Raw genomic sequence first — 17,464 nt, 5'->3', positions numbered from 1 at the left:
TATAGTTCCTGGAAGCCAATTCTTCTGTCCCAGAACCAGCAGGAATCTACTAGTTTTGCAATCTTTTCCGATATCATAAAAGGAAAATTCATGGTAGAATTAAGAAGGTAAAGTCAGGCTATCATATGTTTACACTTTTTATACCCTCCACCTTGGAAAGGTGGTATGCTGATATATTCATAATCAGCATAAAATTCTAAGTCGATTTAACGAAGTCCGTACGTCTGTCTGTCTGTTGAAATCACGATACAGCCCACATTATTTGACGCAGAGCGCCAAAATTTAGCAGAGCTTTTTGTGTTGTGTCTAGGATGATTGGTATTGAAAATGAGATATATCGGTCCATGTTCTGGTAGAGTCCCCATATAACGGTACCTCCCAATATTCGGTATTTTGATGATTTATGCCACATTTTTTCACGGATTTGTTTGAAAATTGGTATTTATAGGTCATAACGAGTCCCTGTGCGTGTGGCAAAGCACTGCATGTATAGGTCCACGTTTTGGTATAGCCCCCATATAGAGGTACCTCCCGATATTCGGTATTTTAATTTTTTTCCCACATTTTTTCAAGGATTTGTCTGAAAATTGATATTTGTAGGTCATAACGGGTCCCAGTGCGTGTGGAAAAACATTGCATGTATAGGTCCACGTTCTGGTATAGTCCCCATATAACGGTACATCCCGATATTCGGTATTTTGATGATTTATGCCACATTTTTTCACGGATTTGTCTGAAAATTGGTATTTGTAGGTCATAACGTGTCCCAGTGCGTGTGGCAAAACACTGCATGTATGGGTCCATGATTTGGTATAACCCCCATATAAAGGTACCTCCCGCTACTCGATATTTTATTTTTTTCCCACATTTTTTCACGGATTTGTCTAAAAATTGGTATTTTTTGGTAATAATGGGTTCCAGCTCCGGTGGCGAAACATTGCATGTATGGGTCCATGATTTGGTATAGCCCCCATATAACGGTACCTCCCGATATTCGGTATTTTGATGGTTTTTGCCACATTTTTTCACTGATTTGTCTAAAAATAGGTATTTGTGGGTCATAATGGGTCCTAGTTCGTGTGGCGAAACATTGTAATTATAGGTCCACGTTTTGATATAGTCCCCAATATTCGATATTTTGATGATTTTTGACACATTTTTTTCAAGAATTTCTCTGAAAATTGTAGATCATAATGGGTTCTAGCTCCTTTGGCGAAACATTGCATGTGTGGGTCCACGATTTGGTATAGCCCCCATATAACGTACCTCCCGATATTCGACATTTTAATGGTTTTTGCCACATTTCTTCTAATCTTTCCTTTACCCTAAGGTGGAGGGTATTAAAAGTTTGGCCCGGCCGAACTTAATTTTTTTTACTTGTTTTAAATTATTTATAATTATTTTATCATTTGACAACATCCAAATATCAAAATTTATATTTATAAATCCAATAAATGCATAAGTCAGAGGTGGGAACCTATGTTCTTCGCAGTAAAATTTGACAAGGTAAATTACAGAAAATGCAGAAATGGATATGCTCATCTGAAATGACTTTCCCTTCTTAATATTAACATTGGGAAATTGATAATCGAAGTAAAAATGCTAACTTTCTTGCAGTTGTGGAAAAAATCAAATATAATAATATAATAATATAATATAATAATAATATAATATAATATAATATAATATAAAATATAAAATAATATAATATAATATAATATAATATAATATAATATAATATAATATAATACAATAATAATATAATATATTATAATATAATATATTATAATATAATATAATATAATATAATATAATATAAAATATAATATTTACAAAATACTACAATTTCATTGCGACCTGACAAATACAAAATCTTCAATGAAAAACTTGCCTTTTGTTTCTCTTTCTCTTCCTTATTTGTTTGCTTCTTATGTTAATTAAATGCATTAAAATGCAACTCTGATTCAAAGCAATATGTCTAGTGTAAACTGTGTGCTACCAAAATAAACTAATTGAACTAAACTATTCCGTAAAGGGAACTATTGGAACTATACTTTGCTTTTTGACTAATCTTGTTCCTTCGGTGCATCTAGTTCTCCTATCTCTCTTCTCTCCACTTTACGCAAGATAATGAAACATTGCAGCATTTTCTCTGCCAATGGCCAGCGTTAGCAAATATCAGTTCCCAATTTTTAGGGAACGACTCCATACCAGACCTTAATCAGATCATGGTAAATGAAATAAAACAGTTAAGGAATTTTGTTAAGGCAATTGAATTTCAAATTTTATAGACAGTACAGGGTTGCCCATATTCGACGGACCCATGTTTTTTTTTTAAATCAAAGAAAAAAATGTGGCGGTTGGCAATGTTAATCATTTAATTTGTTCCAAGTAGATTTGTTTACATCAATTTTTGAATATGATATCTCTCAAATGGCCGCCTCTGGCGTTGATGACGTATTGTGCCCTTTTTGCTGCATTTTCCATTGTTTTTGCCAACATTTCGTCCGGAATAGCGGCTATTTCTTCACGAATGTTGCCCTTGAGCTCTTCTACGGTCCTTGGCTTGTTAACGTAAACCTTTGACTTCAAATATCCCCACAAGAAGAAGTCAGAAGTCAAACGGCCCGGAAACAAATTCTTCAGAAAATCGATTGTTACGCCGGTACAACCTAAACCAACCTTGGCAGGAATATATAAAAATTTCATATATTTAATACATTTAATTAATTATATATGACAACAAACGAACGATGTTAAAAGAAACGGGAAAACTAAAATGAACAGTTGAACAACTAAAACTGCTATCAGACGATAAGTATTTTACATATGTACTGTCAAATTTTCCATATGTAGAAGTTGAATAATCGTGTGATACATGGACGACATTTCAGTTGTGAAGTACATGAGTAATGTACATAAGTTCTTTTTCGATCACAGCGAGCCCTATTTTCAACGAAAAAATATAATTGAAAAAATATACAGGTTAAGATGAAAAAACTGCAACCAACTTCAGACTGCTGTCATTTCTAAGCCACTCGTCCGACAGCTGTTAAAATTATTCCAGTGACAGCTCATTATATTGTTTGCTGTCACGCGTCCGACAGCTATTAAAATTATTCCAATGACAGCTCATTATATTGTTTGCAAGCGTACAAAAGAATTTTGGTAAAAATTTTCCCGAAAAAAAGTTATTCGTGATGGAATTCAATTCACACCATGATTTCTTTATATCTGGCTGGAAAACCACAAGTGGCTATCGTCAGAGCACTCCAGAGGATAAATCTTTTGTGTCTCATACCATCGCTCGTTATCCTCTGGAGTGCTCTAACGATAGCCACTTGTGGTTTTCCAGCCAGATATAAAGAAATCACACTATCACTGCTGGTAGCGTAGTCTGACGTCAAGGAAGTGGACGGAAGAAGGACAGCAACATCAGAAATGGTTCGAAAAATAAAGAAGCGACTTGCTCGAAACCCACGTCGCAGTGGCCGAGAAATAGCTCGTGAACTGAACATATCGCAATATTCCATTCGGCAAATAATATAAAATGAGCTTACCCCGAGCCATTGAAATTCCAAAAAGTGCATGAACTTACACCGCAACAGAAAGACAATAGACTCAAACGAGCTAAAGAGTTGCTTCGCTTGGCCGAAAGTGGTGAACTGCCGAATTTGGGTTTCTCCGATGAGAAAACATTCGTTGTCCAGCAGTTTGTAAACAAACAAAATGATCGTGTTTACTTGCCAAAGAGGTCAGCTGAAAATGAAAATAGTTTAACATGTTCCTAAGTCGATCTATATACCCCTATGTTAAATGTATTCTATTCTAAGGAGATCAATAACTGAATATCTTAGGAATCTGTCGTGAATTGTTGGCATACTCACCGCTTCATTCTAAAAAATTTTCATAAAAACAAATTTCCTGTGGAGTTTTATATTTTAAATTTTATTTTGATGGCCAATGAATATTAAAAACAACTTTATGTATGAGAATGTGACCTATAGCAATTTTTCTAAAAAAAAATAATTAATACTAAACATAAACTTTGTTTTAGAAATGAATATAAACAGCTAATTGTCTCAATCAGCTGATTGCGGTAAACAGCTGATTGACAAAAAAAAATAAACATAAACAACTTAAACAGCTGATTGCCTCAAACAGCTGATTGACACAAAAATTAATATAATCAACTTAACACAGCTGATTGCCTTAAACAGCTGTTAATTTCCAAAATCTACAATTTGTTTATCTTTAAACAGCTGTTTACCTCGAACAGCTGATTGCAGCAAACAGCTGATTCCTTTACATTCTTACAAAATTGGGAAACTACATTCACTGGCAATCCCGCAAAAACTATTCTCATTGCGAGGCAGCCTAAAGAAACCATTCTCCCCCCAATTTGCCGAATAGGAATTCTTGACAATCCAATAGTCACGGCCATTTTCCGAGCCATAACCCACCACGACAACAGAGTGATTAACCTCACCCTGATTACATTGATCATCATCGTAAATGCCACCATTGTACTGTTCAAACGAGACCACATCGGCATTTATGGAACAGGCCAAGGGGCCCAAGGTGGCAATGACTTCTTTCATTTTGGCTTCATCACCGGGCTTAATGCGGGCATAATCACGTATATACACACCCTTGTCGGTGGTCTCATTCCTACCGCATTGGGCATTTTCCATTTGGGTGTAGGGATATTTACTGGCCACCGAGACACCGTGATCACGTATGTATTCAAAGGCATATTCCTGGAAACCACCATCACAGCCCATCGAACCATAATCCTCGGCACAGTCGACCAAGTTTTGAGTAGACAAAGGCACTAGAAGGCCAGTACGTCTAAACAAATGGCCCTCCAAAGCGCCAATGGTGGCAAAAGACCAGCAAGAACCACAGTCGAAGCCCTGGAAATCTGGTGGTGTAACACCGCCCAATTCACGCCAATCGAAATGATCTGGCAAGCCATCCGTTTGGGTTTTGGCCGTCACAAAGTTGGTGTGTTGAGAGGTAATGTTTCTGAAAAAGAGAAAATAAAATTAAAATTAAATGTCTCTCTCTCTCTTTCTCTTGAAGAAAAATGAACTTACTCTCCGGTATAGGTAATTTTCGAGCCCAGCAAACGTGCCACCTCATTGTGTGTCAAATCGGCCAGGGGATTTATGGCCATATTAAACGACGATGAACCTTGGGCAGCAAATTTATTGCCCATATCCACCACACCCTTTTTGGCCAAAAATATGGATTCACGGAACTGATATTCTCTGGGATCATTGTAAACTTTGCCCGTCTGATGCAAATAATCTTGGAAATCTTGGACATTACAGAGTTTGGGGAATGACTGTAGACCCCAGCCGGCAGCCACAAAAGTGGTTAGCATTAAAAAGCTAATTTGTTTAGGTGTTAACATATTGGTGTTGTTTTAGTTGTTGTTGCTTCCAAATTTGTTATCTCAAGCGTTACAGGAAACCTTGGCCGCTGCCGCTTCTGTGAGAAAGAAAAGAATGCGAGATTTAAAATGTGAGATGCTAATTTTTGTTTAATTTTATAGCCATTATAATATCTCCCAACTAAATCAATAAACGTCACGACTGACTAATCGCCGCGATCATTATGGGTGTCATTTAGGTGATAAGAATTCATGACTTCAAATGAATTTAAAATTTATGATGTTTTAGGCAGGTTTTTATATCCGGTTTTTTTCGTCATCTTTGACGACGAAAGGGTTGGAATTCTTGGTTTTTAGATTTAAACGTGGGAGATTAAATTCCATAGAAATTAACACTCATCGGGGAACTTAGAAGCTAGTAATAGCTACAATAGCTATTCATACAAGTAAGGCTTAGAAGACAAGACTTTTTTTTTTTTTTTTTGAAAAAACATTTTTGGAGGAGACCTTTGTAGTTGGGGTTTCTGGTCTGTTATAAGAAATGAGCAGAAAATTGAAAAAAAATTCTCAAGAATCAATTAAAACCCGGTAATACTTTATGTTGAAGAATAGACAGACTTGCTTCCTGAAAAGGGAAAAAGGAGAGAGATAATCTCAAAGAAATTCCATTCCAATCGAGCACTCAGTGACAAGAAATGATAGAGACTCTGAGTCCAAAAAAAAAAAAAAAAAAATGGGCAAAGGAAACCTTTATTGAAATGTCAAATAGGCAGAAGATCCGGAAGATGGTGTATGAAGGAAGTGAGAGCTTTCTGAAACGCACTACAAACAAAGAGAGGCTTAAAATGATCCGAATAAACAACGAGAATAAAAAACAGGAAGTTTTGGAGTTTGAAACTCGTCCATAACATTTCTTGGATAAAGTACTTTATTCCGGATAAGAAGAGGGCAGAGAAGGCTTCAATAAAAAGCTAAAGGTGAGAAAACGCGTTTTTGACTGGCTTAAGTCATCGACTGGCTTCTTCGTAGAGGAACAATGGAATTATAGGTTGATTTAGTTCGATTTTGACCCTAGGCTCCTATGTTCTTTTCCGAAGAAGCCAGCCGATGACTTAAGCCAACCAAAAAAGCGTTTTAGGAATTCTCACCTTAAAGCTGAGAATACATAAAAGACTTTTTTGGTTGGCTTCCTAGAGGAACAGAAGAGTTTTAGGTTGTCTAAGTTCGATTTTTTTGCCCTACGTTCCTTTGCCATTTTCCAAAGAAACCAGTCGATGACTTAAGGTAAGAATACATAAAATGGCTTTTTGACCTGTTTAAGTCATCGCCTTTTTTTCGTAAAGGAACAATGGAATTTTAGGTTGACTTAGTTCGATTTTGGTCGATGTCTTAAAGGTGAAAATACATAAAACCTTCAACCTGAGTTGAAGTTTCGACTTGGCCCTAGGCTCCTATGTTCTTTTCCGAAGAAGTTAGAATTCTCACATTAAAGCTGAGAATACATAAAAGGCTTTTTTGGTTGACTTCGTAGAGGAACAGAAGAGTTTTAGGTTGTCTAAGTTCGATTTTTTTTGCCCTACGTTCTTTTGTTCTTTTCCAAAGAAGCCAGTCGATGACTTAAAGGTGAGGATACATTAAACGTTTTTTGAGTGGATTAAGTCATCAGCTGGCTTCTTCGTAGAGAAACAAAAGAGTTTTTGGCCCTACACTCCCTTATTCTTGTCTTAAGTCCAAAGTCAAAAAAGCATTTTATGTTTTCTCACCTTAAAAGCTGAGGTACCCAAGTCAAATACCAGACAAAGGATTTTTTTTTTTTTGGGCGAAGATGACAAAGTGCATTCCAAAGTTTTCAAGATTTTCTGCAAAACATAGAGATTCTGTAAAGAAATATTTAATTTGCAGAACCATCTAACATCAACATTTCCTCAAAAAATGAACTCCCCTATGCAGTTATTAAGATAGGCGTGGAGAAAGAGGGAGAACAAGATTAAATTGCTCAGGGAAAGACCTCAGAGACAGGTAATAACTCAAACTTTGAATACGACAGCAATGAAAATACAATATTCCTTGAAATCTGAAATAAGAAAAGCTCAGCAAGATGATGGATGAGGTGAGTGAGAGCATTGCGAGTCTCAAATTGTGAAGAGTAGAACACTGTTAACTCCCGAAAATGAGATTTCCGCCTTCAATTGCTTCGACCGCATAGAGTCAAGAACCATGAAAAGCAGATTGTCCTAAGATCCTTTGACAGAGATCGAAATACTGAAAGGCTCAGGGAATGATTGATCTTTACCCAGCCTTTAGAGATCTTTACCTAGCCTTCGAGTATAATTATTCCAAGAATTATTTGTCGGACGACGACAAAGTGATATGGAATATGAAGATATTCGTGATGAGTTTTGGCTGTCCAATTTAAATGATTCCAGTGTCAGAGAACTGGGTTTGAATCCGGTGAGAATAGGTGGAAAAGGTCTTTAGGATATCCACAGTGTTGAAAACCTAAAATCGCACTCGAACCCTGAAAAAAGATGAAGGAATCGCAGCCATAGAAATGCTTGAGTCAAACCTGAGACTGAAAACCAAAGGGGGTGGTGTAAGAGCCCTGAACAAAGAAAGAAGAAAACTCTACGGCTACGTTTTACGACGGTGATGGATTTGAAGAGGTAAGCGATTATTTTAACCACCAGCCCGTTGAGTACCCCGAGATCGCAAGGTCGTCGCGAAGAGTATTACATCGAAACATATCCTTTTCCAATTCATTGAGTTCTATGAGCCCGGATTACATTGCAAAAGCCCTTAATCAGTTTCTGACAATCACATTGCTTCTGAAACTCGGAAAATTCGACAGAATGGTACTGAAGCATATGATTTAAGGCTGACTTCATTTGATCATAAGTACCGAAGACAGTACCTTACCGTCATCAGACAAAGATATTCCATTGCCGATCACATCGGGGATAATCGCCATGATCTAAATAGTATGTCACATAAGTCATAATTCAATAACGTATGAATTCCGGTCCCGGAGTTCACATAGAGTGCGAGACCAAGGATACTCACCGGAAGAAAACAACGTTGTACAAAATACTTTGTATATACTTTTGAGTGCGGTTGAGGCGCTGGGAAAATCTAGCGATAAACAATAAATATTCTAAAATTACATATTTCCCAGCCGCCATAAAATACCACATTTGAACAATTCGGTGATCTTACGATCATGTGTGAGATAATAAAGGTTATGACCCAAACGCACAGATATCGATGCGCTCAGTAGATGTACAAGACCACTTGAATGAAATGTCAAGCAGCCCTGCAATGTTCTCCATTCAATATTAGAATCGATATGAATAATTGTATGGCTGCGATTGGGATAAGTTCGATTAGTTTCAGTAGCACTTAAGAAACATATTTTTGAAATAAAATCAGAATTGAAATTACACCCTAACGAAGCGAGCGTATTTCTTTTCTTACTTTACATTGCTCTAGTCGAGCCGAAAACGGAATAGAATTGACAATCGAAGAGGGAGATTGGACTCTATTCTCAGTATTAAAAACATTGATCCTCCGAGCAGCATCCGGAAGAGAATTGACAATCGAAGAGGGAGATTGGATTCTATTCTCACTTACATTGATCCTTTAAGCCGGATCGAGAATTAAAGTTGAACCTAGACGAAACGGTCGTCTTTCTTTTCTCATTTACAAACGTTGTACGCCGAATGCTGGAGAAACGAGACCAAAAACATTAGTTGTAGGTCTTGCAGACATAATCCAATAGCGGCTATGTCCTGGAAGTTAAGAGGAGATATATACCGCAGTATACCGTTGAGCCTCTTAGCAAGATTATTTGCAGAGAGCAGTTCCCTGGGAAGATGTCAAACTGAAGGGGTGAGGGAGAAGGGGTTTCTTGCCTGACTAAAGACGGAGTTTACGAGAAAAGATGAATAGCAAGTTCAGAGTGGAAGTCATGCTCGACATTTTTAGGGGATTATTTCACCTCGCTATCAAACGTTGAGGTTGTAGGAGAGATGGCTCCTTGGGATAGCGCCCAACTAAACCAGATTTAGAAGTTAGTTTATCATCTACCAAAAATATACATATTTATGGGCTTTAATAGACGTGGATTTTTTAAAAATATATTTTTCAAGGATTCCAACAAATGTGGATTTTTTTGAAAATATTTTTTTCAAAGATGCCAACAAATGTGGATTTTTCAAAAATAAGTTTTTCAAAGATCCCAAAAAACGTGGATTTTTTTTAAATATCCACAAACGTGGGTCTTTTAAAAATATTTTTTAAAGGTCCTTCCACAAACGTCGATATTTTAAAAATATTTTTAAAAGTCCTTCCTTAGAAGTTAGTTTATCATCTACCAAAAAGGCGATGAACGAAAAAATGAGAAAGTTTAGGACGGGAAGCACTTGTCTAATTTCGGTAGAGGAAAAGTCGGTAAGTTCGGGACGGAATGCATTCTCGAAGTCTGTGCTGTTCAAAACATGAGTTGGACGTTAAAAATTAGGATCTTTGAGGCAAAATGAGCAGATACCAGCAGATGCACAAATAGCTCTGATGGCCACAATCAACAATTTAATATTGGATCATCTCCTGCAGGGGGTAATTCTATAGGGAATATGAACTGCGAGTAAAATTTGTAATATTCTGTGAAATATTCCACCTGGCTGTAAAACGTGGAGACCCTCAGGGAGATGATAAGCATCTTAGCAGCCCCATTTATGCCATAAATATCTGACTAATGCATTTGAGAAGAAAAAAAGGATATTCAGTATATTTGAAGTAAATGGCGCCCAAGCAGAGTAACGTCTAAATTGGGGAAAAATGTTCATAGAAGCACATTTTAGGTTAAAATACAGGGTGAGATGAAAAAACTGCAACCAACTTTAGACTGCTGTCATTACTAAGCCACTCGTCCGACAGCTGTTAAAATTATTTCAGTGACAGCTCATTATATTGTCTACAAACGTACAAGATCATTTTGGTGAGATTTTTTTCAGAAAAAAAGTTATTCGTGATGGAATTCAAGCGCGATAGTGTGATTTCTTTATATTTGGCTGGAAAACCACAAGTGGCTATCGTTAGAGCACTCCAAAATATGAATAAATCTTTTGTGTCTCGTACCATCGCTTGTTACCGTGATACTGGTAGCGGAGCCCGACGTCAAGGAAATGAACGAACCAGCAAAATCAGCAGAAATGGTGCGCAAAGTAAAGAAGTGACTTAATCGAAATCCGAGCTGAACAAATCGCAATATTCCATTCGGCAAGTATTGAAAAATGAGCTCGGGATAAAGCCAAAAAGTGCAAGAACTTACACCGCAACAGAAAGAAAATAAACTCAAAAGAGCTAAAGAGTTTCTTCGCTTGGCCGAAAGTGGTGGACTGCCGAATTTGATTTTCTCCGATGAGAAAACAGTCGTTGTTTAGCAGTTTGTAAACAAACAAAATGATCGTGTTTACTTGCCAAAGAGGTCAGCTGAAAATGTGCACCTTTGGTTGCCCACCACAACTCAAGCGCCGGCCCTGATGATGATGTGGGCCGCCATACTAGCCGATGGTCGCTCTCCGCTCGTATTAATCGACCGTGGCATCAGAATAAATTCCGAATATTATCGCGAAATTATTCTGAAGGGTGTATTAAAGCCTTGGGCACGCAAACATTTTGGCCGCAGACCTTGGACATTCCAACAGGACTCAGCACGCGCCACCCAAGAATGGTTACAAAATGAGGTTCCTCGCTTCATTTCCAGCGCACAATGGCCACCAAAATCTCCGGATACCTATCCGTCGGGCAATTGTGTCTGGAGTATTTTGAAAAGCAAAGTTGGCACTAAAAAATACCAAAGTGTCGATCACCTCAAGCAAGCGCTTCGCCGCGAATGGGCCAAAATACTGCAACATTCGGGAAGCGTGCGACGGTTTCATTGGCCGTTGGAAGGCCATAAGTCGTGCCAAAGGTGACCAATTCGAACAAATCTAAACTTATTCTAAAATTTTATGGCATTTTCGACATTTTTTGCTTTCATTCAATAAAATTTGAAAAAAATGTAAAAATTATGGCGTTTGACTTTGTTGCAGTTTTTTTTTTATTTCACCCTTTATTACTGACTTCTTCGTAAAATTCTTCTTTTCCAAAGAAGCCAGCCAATGACTTAAGCCAGTAAAAAGTATTTTATGTATCTAAAGTCTTTAAAAAGGTTTAAGGTGAGAATACATAAAACGATTTTTTGACTGTCTTAAATCATCGGCTGGCTTCTTTGGAAAAGAAGAAAGAAGCGTAGGACAAAAATCGAACTAAGTCAACCTAAAACTCCTTTGTTCCTCCACGAAGAAGCCAGCCGAATACTCAAGGTGGGAATACATAAATCGCTTATCTGGGTGGCTTAAGTCATCGGCTGGCCTCTTCGGAAATGAACAAAGGAGCCTAGGGCCAAAATCGAACTAAGTCAACCTAAAACTCTACGAAGAAGCCAGCCAAATATACGCTTTATATATTTCCTCCCTTAAGCCAGTCGAAAAAGCGTTTTATGTATTCTCACAGAGTGTGGGTACATAATCAGCTTGTTCAATTATAAGAAAAAATGATGACAGGATTTGAGTGCGGCTCTAGCATCCTTTTGTAATATTTTACAAAATATACCATGCGAAGACCTGAAGCTGCTTATGTACCCATATCTTTATGTATCTGCACCATAAAATATTCTCCCTGAAATGTCACTTTAAATCACTGAAAAATGAAATCTCTAGTTAAGATATAATGAAATAATTCTCATTCACTTTGTTTTTTGGGGGGAGTACAAAATTTTTAAAAATTCATTTAAAATTGTTAAATATTTTTTTTTTTTTTTTTTTTTTTGTAAATTTTAATTCATTCATTGATTATTTTTATGGAATTTTTTCTCAACTATTCATAAATCTTTTTTTTTTTTAAATACGTTTTTTTAGGGTCAAAATTATTTGTTACTCGGTGGCATCGATTTTGTATTAATGAATGGATTTCGATTTCATTTCGATTTTTGTTTTCATTTCACAACACACATACACACGCACACACACCTTTTCGAAATTGTTGTTGAGATGTGCAATATAAAAAAATTTCCAGATGAGCAATATCCGTTTGACACTAATAACGTTCAAAGTTCAAATCTCCGTCCAACTCACGGCCCGATAACTTGTTCGTCTATTGAACGACTGAAATTTGTTTAACTAACAAACGGAGATTTTTATAGAAAATTATGAAGTTGTTGATTTTTCGAAATGAAAATGAAACAAGAAATGGTTTTGGAAATGAAACAAAATATTGAAAACGTTTGTAAACATAACCTTAGACCCCTTACATCCCCCCTCACCGTTCAACGTCAACACTCAGCTCTGGGGGGAGCTTTAAATCTAAACTATCACCATTGATCTTTTTTGATAATTAATGTAAATTTATTAGCTTGGATTTCGTTGTATTAATTGTTGTTGTTGCTGTTAGTGTTGCTCCACGAGACATGTTTTTTGTTGTTGTTCGTTATTTTGCCCATTCGCATGTGTTTCATACATCATTGTTGGTCATTATCATTTGTTGTTACGTCTCCATATCGACTGGAGAACCATGACCATACCAACCTGCGGTGTTTCGAATCCAGATGTTGTTGTTCAGCGGGGCTTTTAAGAGAGTTCATCTTCTTCTGTTTAATATCTATGGACGTAATTATGTTAATTGTATTATAATCAGGTTTGATATTTGGGAGAAGATTTCCTCAACGAGTTACCAACAAAGGGCTGATTTAGTGAAACATTAATCATGGCTTTTGCGAAAATCCATGGTTTATTATCAACAAAAAACGTATTTCAAAAAATAATTTTGAAAAAAAAAACAAACAAATAAAAAAAAAAAAATAAAATAAAAAAAAAAATAAAAAAAAAAATATATCAACCAAGTGAAAGGCGTGGGGATTTACAAACGAAAGCAAGGAGGTGTTTAAAAAGAGATCGAAAATTTAAAAGTAAGAAAAAAAATAAATAAATAAAATTAAATTAAAAAACTAGTAAAGAAAATCTAAATGTCGGGCGGGATCGACCTTATGATACCCCACACCCCTTTGCATATTTAGTAGAGCTTCATATAACAAATAAAAAATATAACAATTGAAAAAGCAGTAAGTTCGGTCGGGCCGAACTTTGAATACCCTTCACCATTTGGAACGAAATTTTGGAAATTTTCAAAAAATAAAATCCATTAAAAATTCTGTTAAAATTCTAAAAAATACCAAATATAGCCGTTATATTGGGGTCTCTACGACGTGAACCGACATAGGCTTTGTTTGTCATAATCCAATACCATATTCAAATTCGGAACTTGAAATAAACGGTGAATAATATAGCTAAAATCATCAAAATATCGTATATGGGGAGGTATCGTTATAGGGGGGCTATACGAAGACCTGGACCTGCATAGACAAATTTCTGTCACAGGCTGTAGCATCCATTACGAACTTCAAATACAACATCTCAAACAATTTCGGTGAGTATTGTACCTAATATCGACAAAATACCGAATATAGGGAGGTACTGATATATGGGGCCCATACGAAGACCTTGATCTGCATACACAGTTTTCTGTCACAGGCTGTAGTTCCCATTACGAACTCTTAATACGTATTTTGAAACAATTCCGGTGAATAATGTCGCTAAAATCATTAAAATACCGAATATCAGGAGGTACTGTTATATGGGGGCTATACGAAGACCTGGACCTGTATACACAATTTTCTGTCACAGGCTGTAGTTCCCATTACGAACTCTAAATACGTAATTTGAAACTATTCCGGTGAATAATGTCGCCAAAATCATCAAAATACTGAATATCGGGGGTACTATTATATGAGGGCTATACGAAGACGTGGACCTGCACAGACAATTTTCTGTCACAGGCTGCAGTATCCATTACGAATTTCAAATACCAATTTTGAAACAATTCCGGTAAATAATGTCGCTAAAATCATCAAAAAACCGAATATCGGGAGGTACCGTTATATGGGGACTATATGAAAACGTGGACCTACATGGCCCATTTACGAACTTAACCTGCCTACTGGAAAACTAAACATGTGTGCAAAATTTTAGCCGTCTATCTCAATTCGTTCGAAAGATAGCGTGATTACAACAGACAGACAGACGGACATCGCTGGATCGTCTTAGAAATTTACGCTGATCCAGAATATATATACTTTGTAGGGTCTATTATGAATATTTTGAGGAGTTACAAACGCAATGACAAAGTTAATATACCCTCCATAGAATGGTGGAGGGTATAAAAATATTAAAGGTGACAGCACATAAAAGGCTTTTTTGACTGGCTTAAATCATCGGCTGGCTTTTTCGTAGAGGAGCAAAGGAGTTTTAGGTTGACTTAGTTCGATTTTGACCCTACGCTCATTTGTCCTTTTCCGAAGAAGCTAGCCAATGACTTAGCGTGTGAACGCTGTTTGATTCCCCGCACATATTTTCTATATATTATGAGTCTTAAGGTGCAAATACATAGATACCTCTTTTGACTGGCTTAAAGGTGGGAATACGTAAAGCGCTTATTTGGCTGACTTAAGTCATCGGCTGGCTTCATCGGAAATGAACATAGGAGCCTATGGCCAAAATCGAACTAAGTCAACCTAAAACTTCTTTGTTCCTCTACGAAGAAGCCAGCCGATGACTTAAACCAGCTAAATATGCGCTTTATGTATATCCACCCAAGCCATCGGCTGGCTTTTTCGAAAAAGTACAAAGGATATTTAGGTCGACTTAGCTCGATTTTGTTATTTTACTTAGCAGCCAGACGATGACTTAAGCCAGCCAAGACTTTTCTTTACACAAATCACGCTTTACATTACTTGGTCCACACAATACTTTATTGGCGATCTTATTCACATCTGACTAACTGGCCTGCTACTCACTCGTATTTATAGGTTCTTCATCTATACTTGGAAATTTTAAGAATACTAATCCAGCGAAATTACAAGCACGTTCATTGGTCAAAACAAATACACACATTCACAAACAAACGAATGTATGTAAACAACAAATTTTGTATGTAAACGATATATAAGTCAATGGGTCGGACATGGTAGAAGAATATAGGTAGATGCATCAACACTCTCGAACATTGATATGTCAAAAATTTTTAAAAATATTTAAAAAATAAATGGAATTTAAAAGCTTATCTTATACGACGCCAATAGTTGTTATGACATGTATTTTTCAAAAATTTTTACAAATTTTGAAATTTTTCAGTCAAAAATTTTCAATTCCAAAATTGGTTTGACAGCTCATTGTACCAGCAGCTGTGTTGATGCGCCTACTTGTATCATTTTATCATGGGCTCTGATTTGAACTAAGTCACCCTACATGCATTTGTATTAATAGAGTTGTCATGACAAAAGAATACAGGTGAATGCATTAACACATGGTACAGTAAGGATGTAGAACAGCTTCGTAAAACTGCAGAAATACAGCCTGAGACTATGCCCGCTTCTTGTCGGAATTATTCAAAATTATATCCAACAAGTTGTTTTAATTTATTTGATTTTTTTCTGTTCACTTTTAAAATGAAAAAAATAGCGTGAAAGTTGAATGAAATGCCTGGATGTTCTCTCAAAAATATAATACTAAGTGCTCAATCTTTCAATTCCGCCGCAAATCTGTTTAATATCATTAATGCACACCTGCAATTTAAGATTCTTCCAATCATTGATTTTGAAAATATTTTGTTTTTATTTTTCAAAACAATAAATACATACATAAAATTGGCAGAAGTCGGGCGCACTTAGAAAAAAAATTGTAATCAACTGATAGCTCTACCTTACCTTTTTATTGTACCATGCATTAACACTTATTAACATTTATGTGTTAAAAATATTAAAATATTTCACCAAAATAAGCTGTTTTTCATATACGACGCCGTTTTGAGTTTCTTATGATATGTTTTTTTTTAACAATTTTATTTAATTTGAGTGATTTTTCATTCAACATTTTTCCTTTCAAAAAAGCTTTGGCAGTTCATTGTACCATCATATGTATCTCATTCGACTACCTATATTCTTCTAACATGAGCGTTACCTAAAGTTAGACGTACTCGGTCGACGCATTTCACCACAATCATTTTATGTCATATTTACACCGCCCATGTTTCCACAAAACGCGTTATTTAGGTTCTCAATGAACTGTCAAACCAATTTTGGAATTGAAAATATTGAATGAAAAATTATTGAAAATTGTAAAAATTGTTGAAAATGCGTATTATAATAACCTCCGAATGACGTCGTATACGAAAACATATAAAAATCTACTTATATTTGAAAAGACATTTAAAATGTTTTGACATATCAATGTTCCCAAGCATTGATGCATCTACCTGTATTCTTCTACAATGGTCGAATCTTTGTTAAACGCATTATTTAGTATTGGTGTAAAGTAGGATTTTTATACCGAATACGTTTACACTAATCTCGTTATTTAGATTGTCATTTCCTTTCATTATACGTTAAATAAATGACGTATAATTAAAGAAATTGACAATGTAAATAAACTAAATTAGGTGTTTTATGAAAACGTGTTCGATAATTAGAATCAAAGCAGACTTCATGTGTGCGTAACATACAAAAAGGATTATATTTGCCAATAAAAACTTGTAAAAAAATTGTCTAAGAACACTTCTGAGTCCACTCGATTTCAAATGTCACTTTCATAGCGTAAGTCATGGTAGAAAAATACAGGTAGATGCATCAACGGTTGAGAACATTGATATGTCAAAATATTTTAAATGTCTTTTCAAATATAAGTAGATTTGTATATGTTTTCTCATACGACGTCATTCGGAGGTTATTATAATACGCGTTTTTCAACAATTTTTCAAATTGAAATAATTTTTCATTCAACATTTTCAATTCCAAAATTGGTTTGACAGTTCATTGTCCCAGCAGCTGAGTCGATGCGTCTACCTATATTCCTCTAACATGGCGTATGCGTCACTTAAATTGTATTCATAAATCCAATAGATATTATTTGACATATACGA

General features: G+C 36.0%; 1 protein-coding gene across 1 annotated transcript; it reads right to left on the bottom strand.

Annotated features, from left to right (window-relative positions):
* Positions 1 to 4,216: 4,216 nt before the first annotated feature.
* LOC101898853 (procathepsin L) lies at positions 4,217 to 12,560 on the bottom strand. The gene is made up of 3 exons (XM_005190120.4): positions 12,466 to 12,560; positions 5,100 to 5,496; positions 4,217 to 5,028 (listed from the first exon to the last, which is right to left on the bottom strand). Exons 2-3 carry the CDS (start codon positions 5,417 to 5,419, stop codon positions 4,314 to 4,316), a joined length of 1,035 nt encoding a protein of 344 aa, XP_005190177.1. The 5' UTR covers positions 5,420 to 5,496; positions 12,466 to 12,560; the 3' UTR covers positions 4,217 to 4,313.
* Between the last annotated feature and the right edge of the window lie 4,904 nt (positions 12,561 to 17,464).

Source organism: Musca domestica, unplaced genomic scaffold (genome assembly GCF_030504385.1).
Source record: "Musca domestica strain aabys unplaced genomic scaffold, Musca_domestica.polishedcontigs.V.1.1 37, whole genome shotgun sequence".
In the NCBI taxonomy this organism is placed as follows: Eukaryota; Metazoa; Arthropoda; class Insecta; order Diptera; family Muscidae; genus Musca; species Musca domestica.
The sequence above is the reverse complement of the archived record's forward strand: the minus strand, read 5'-3'. Positions and strand labels throughout refer to the sequence as shown.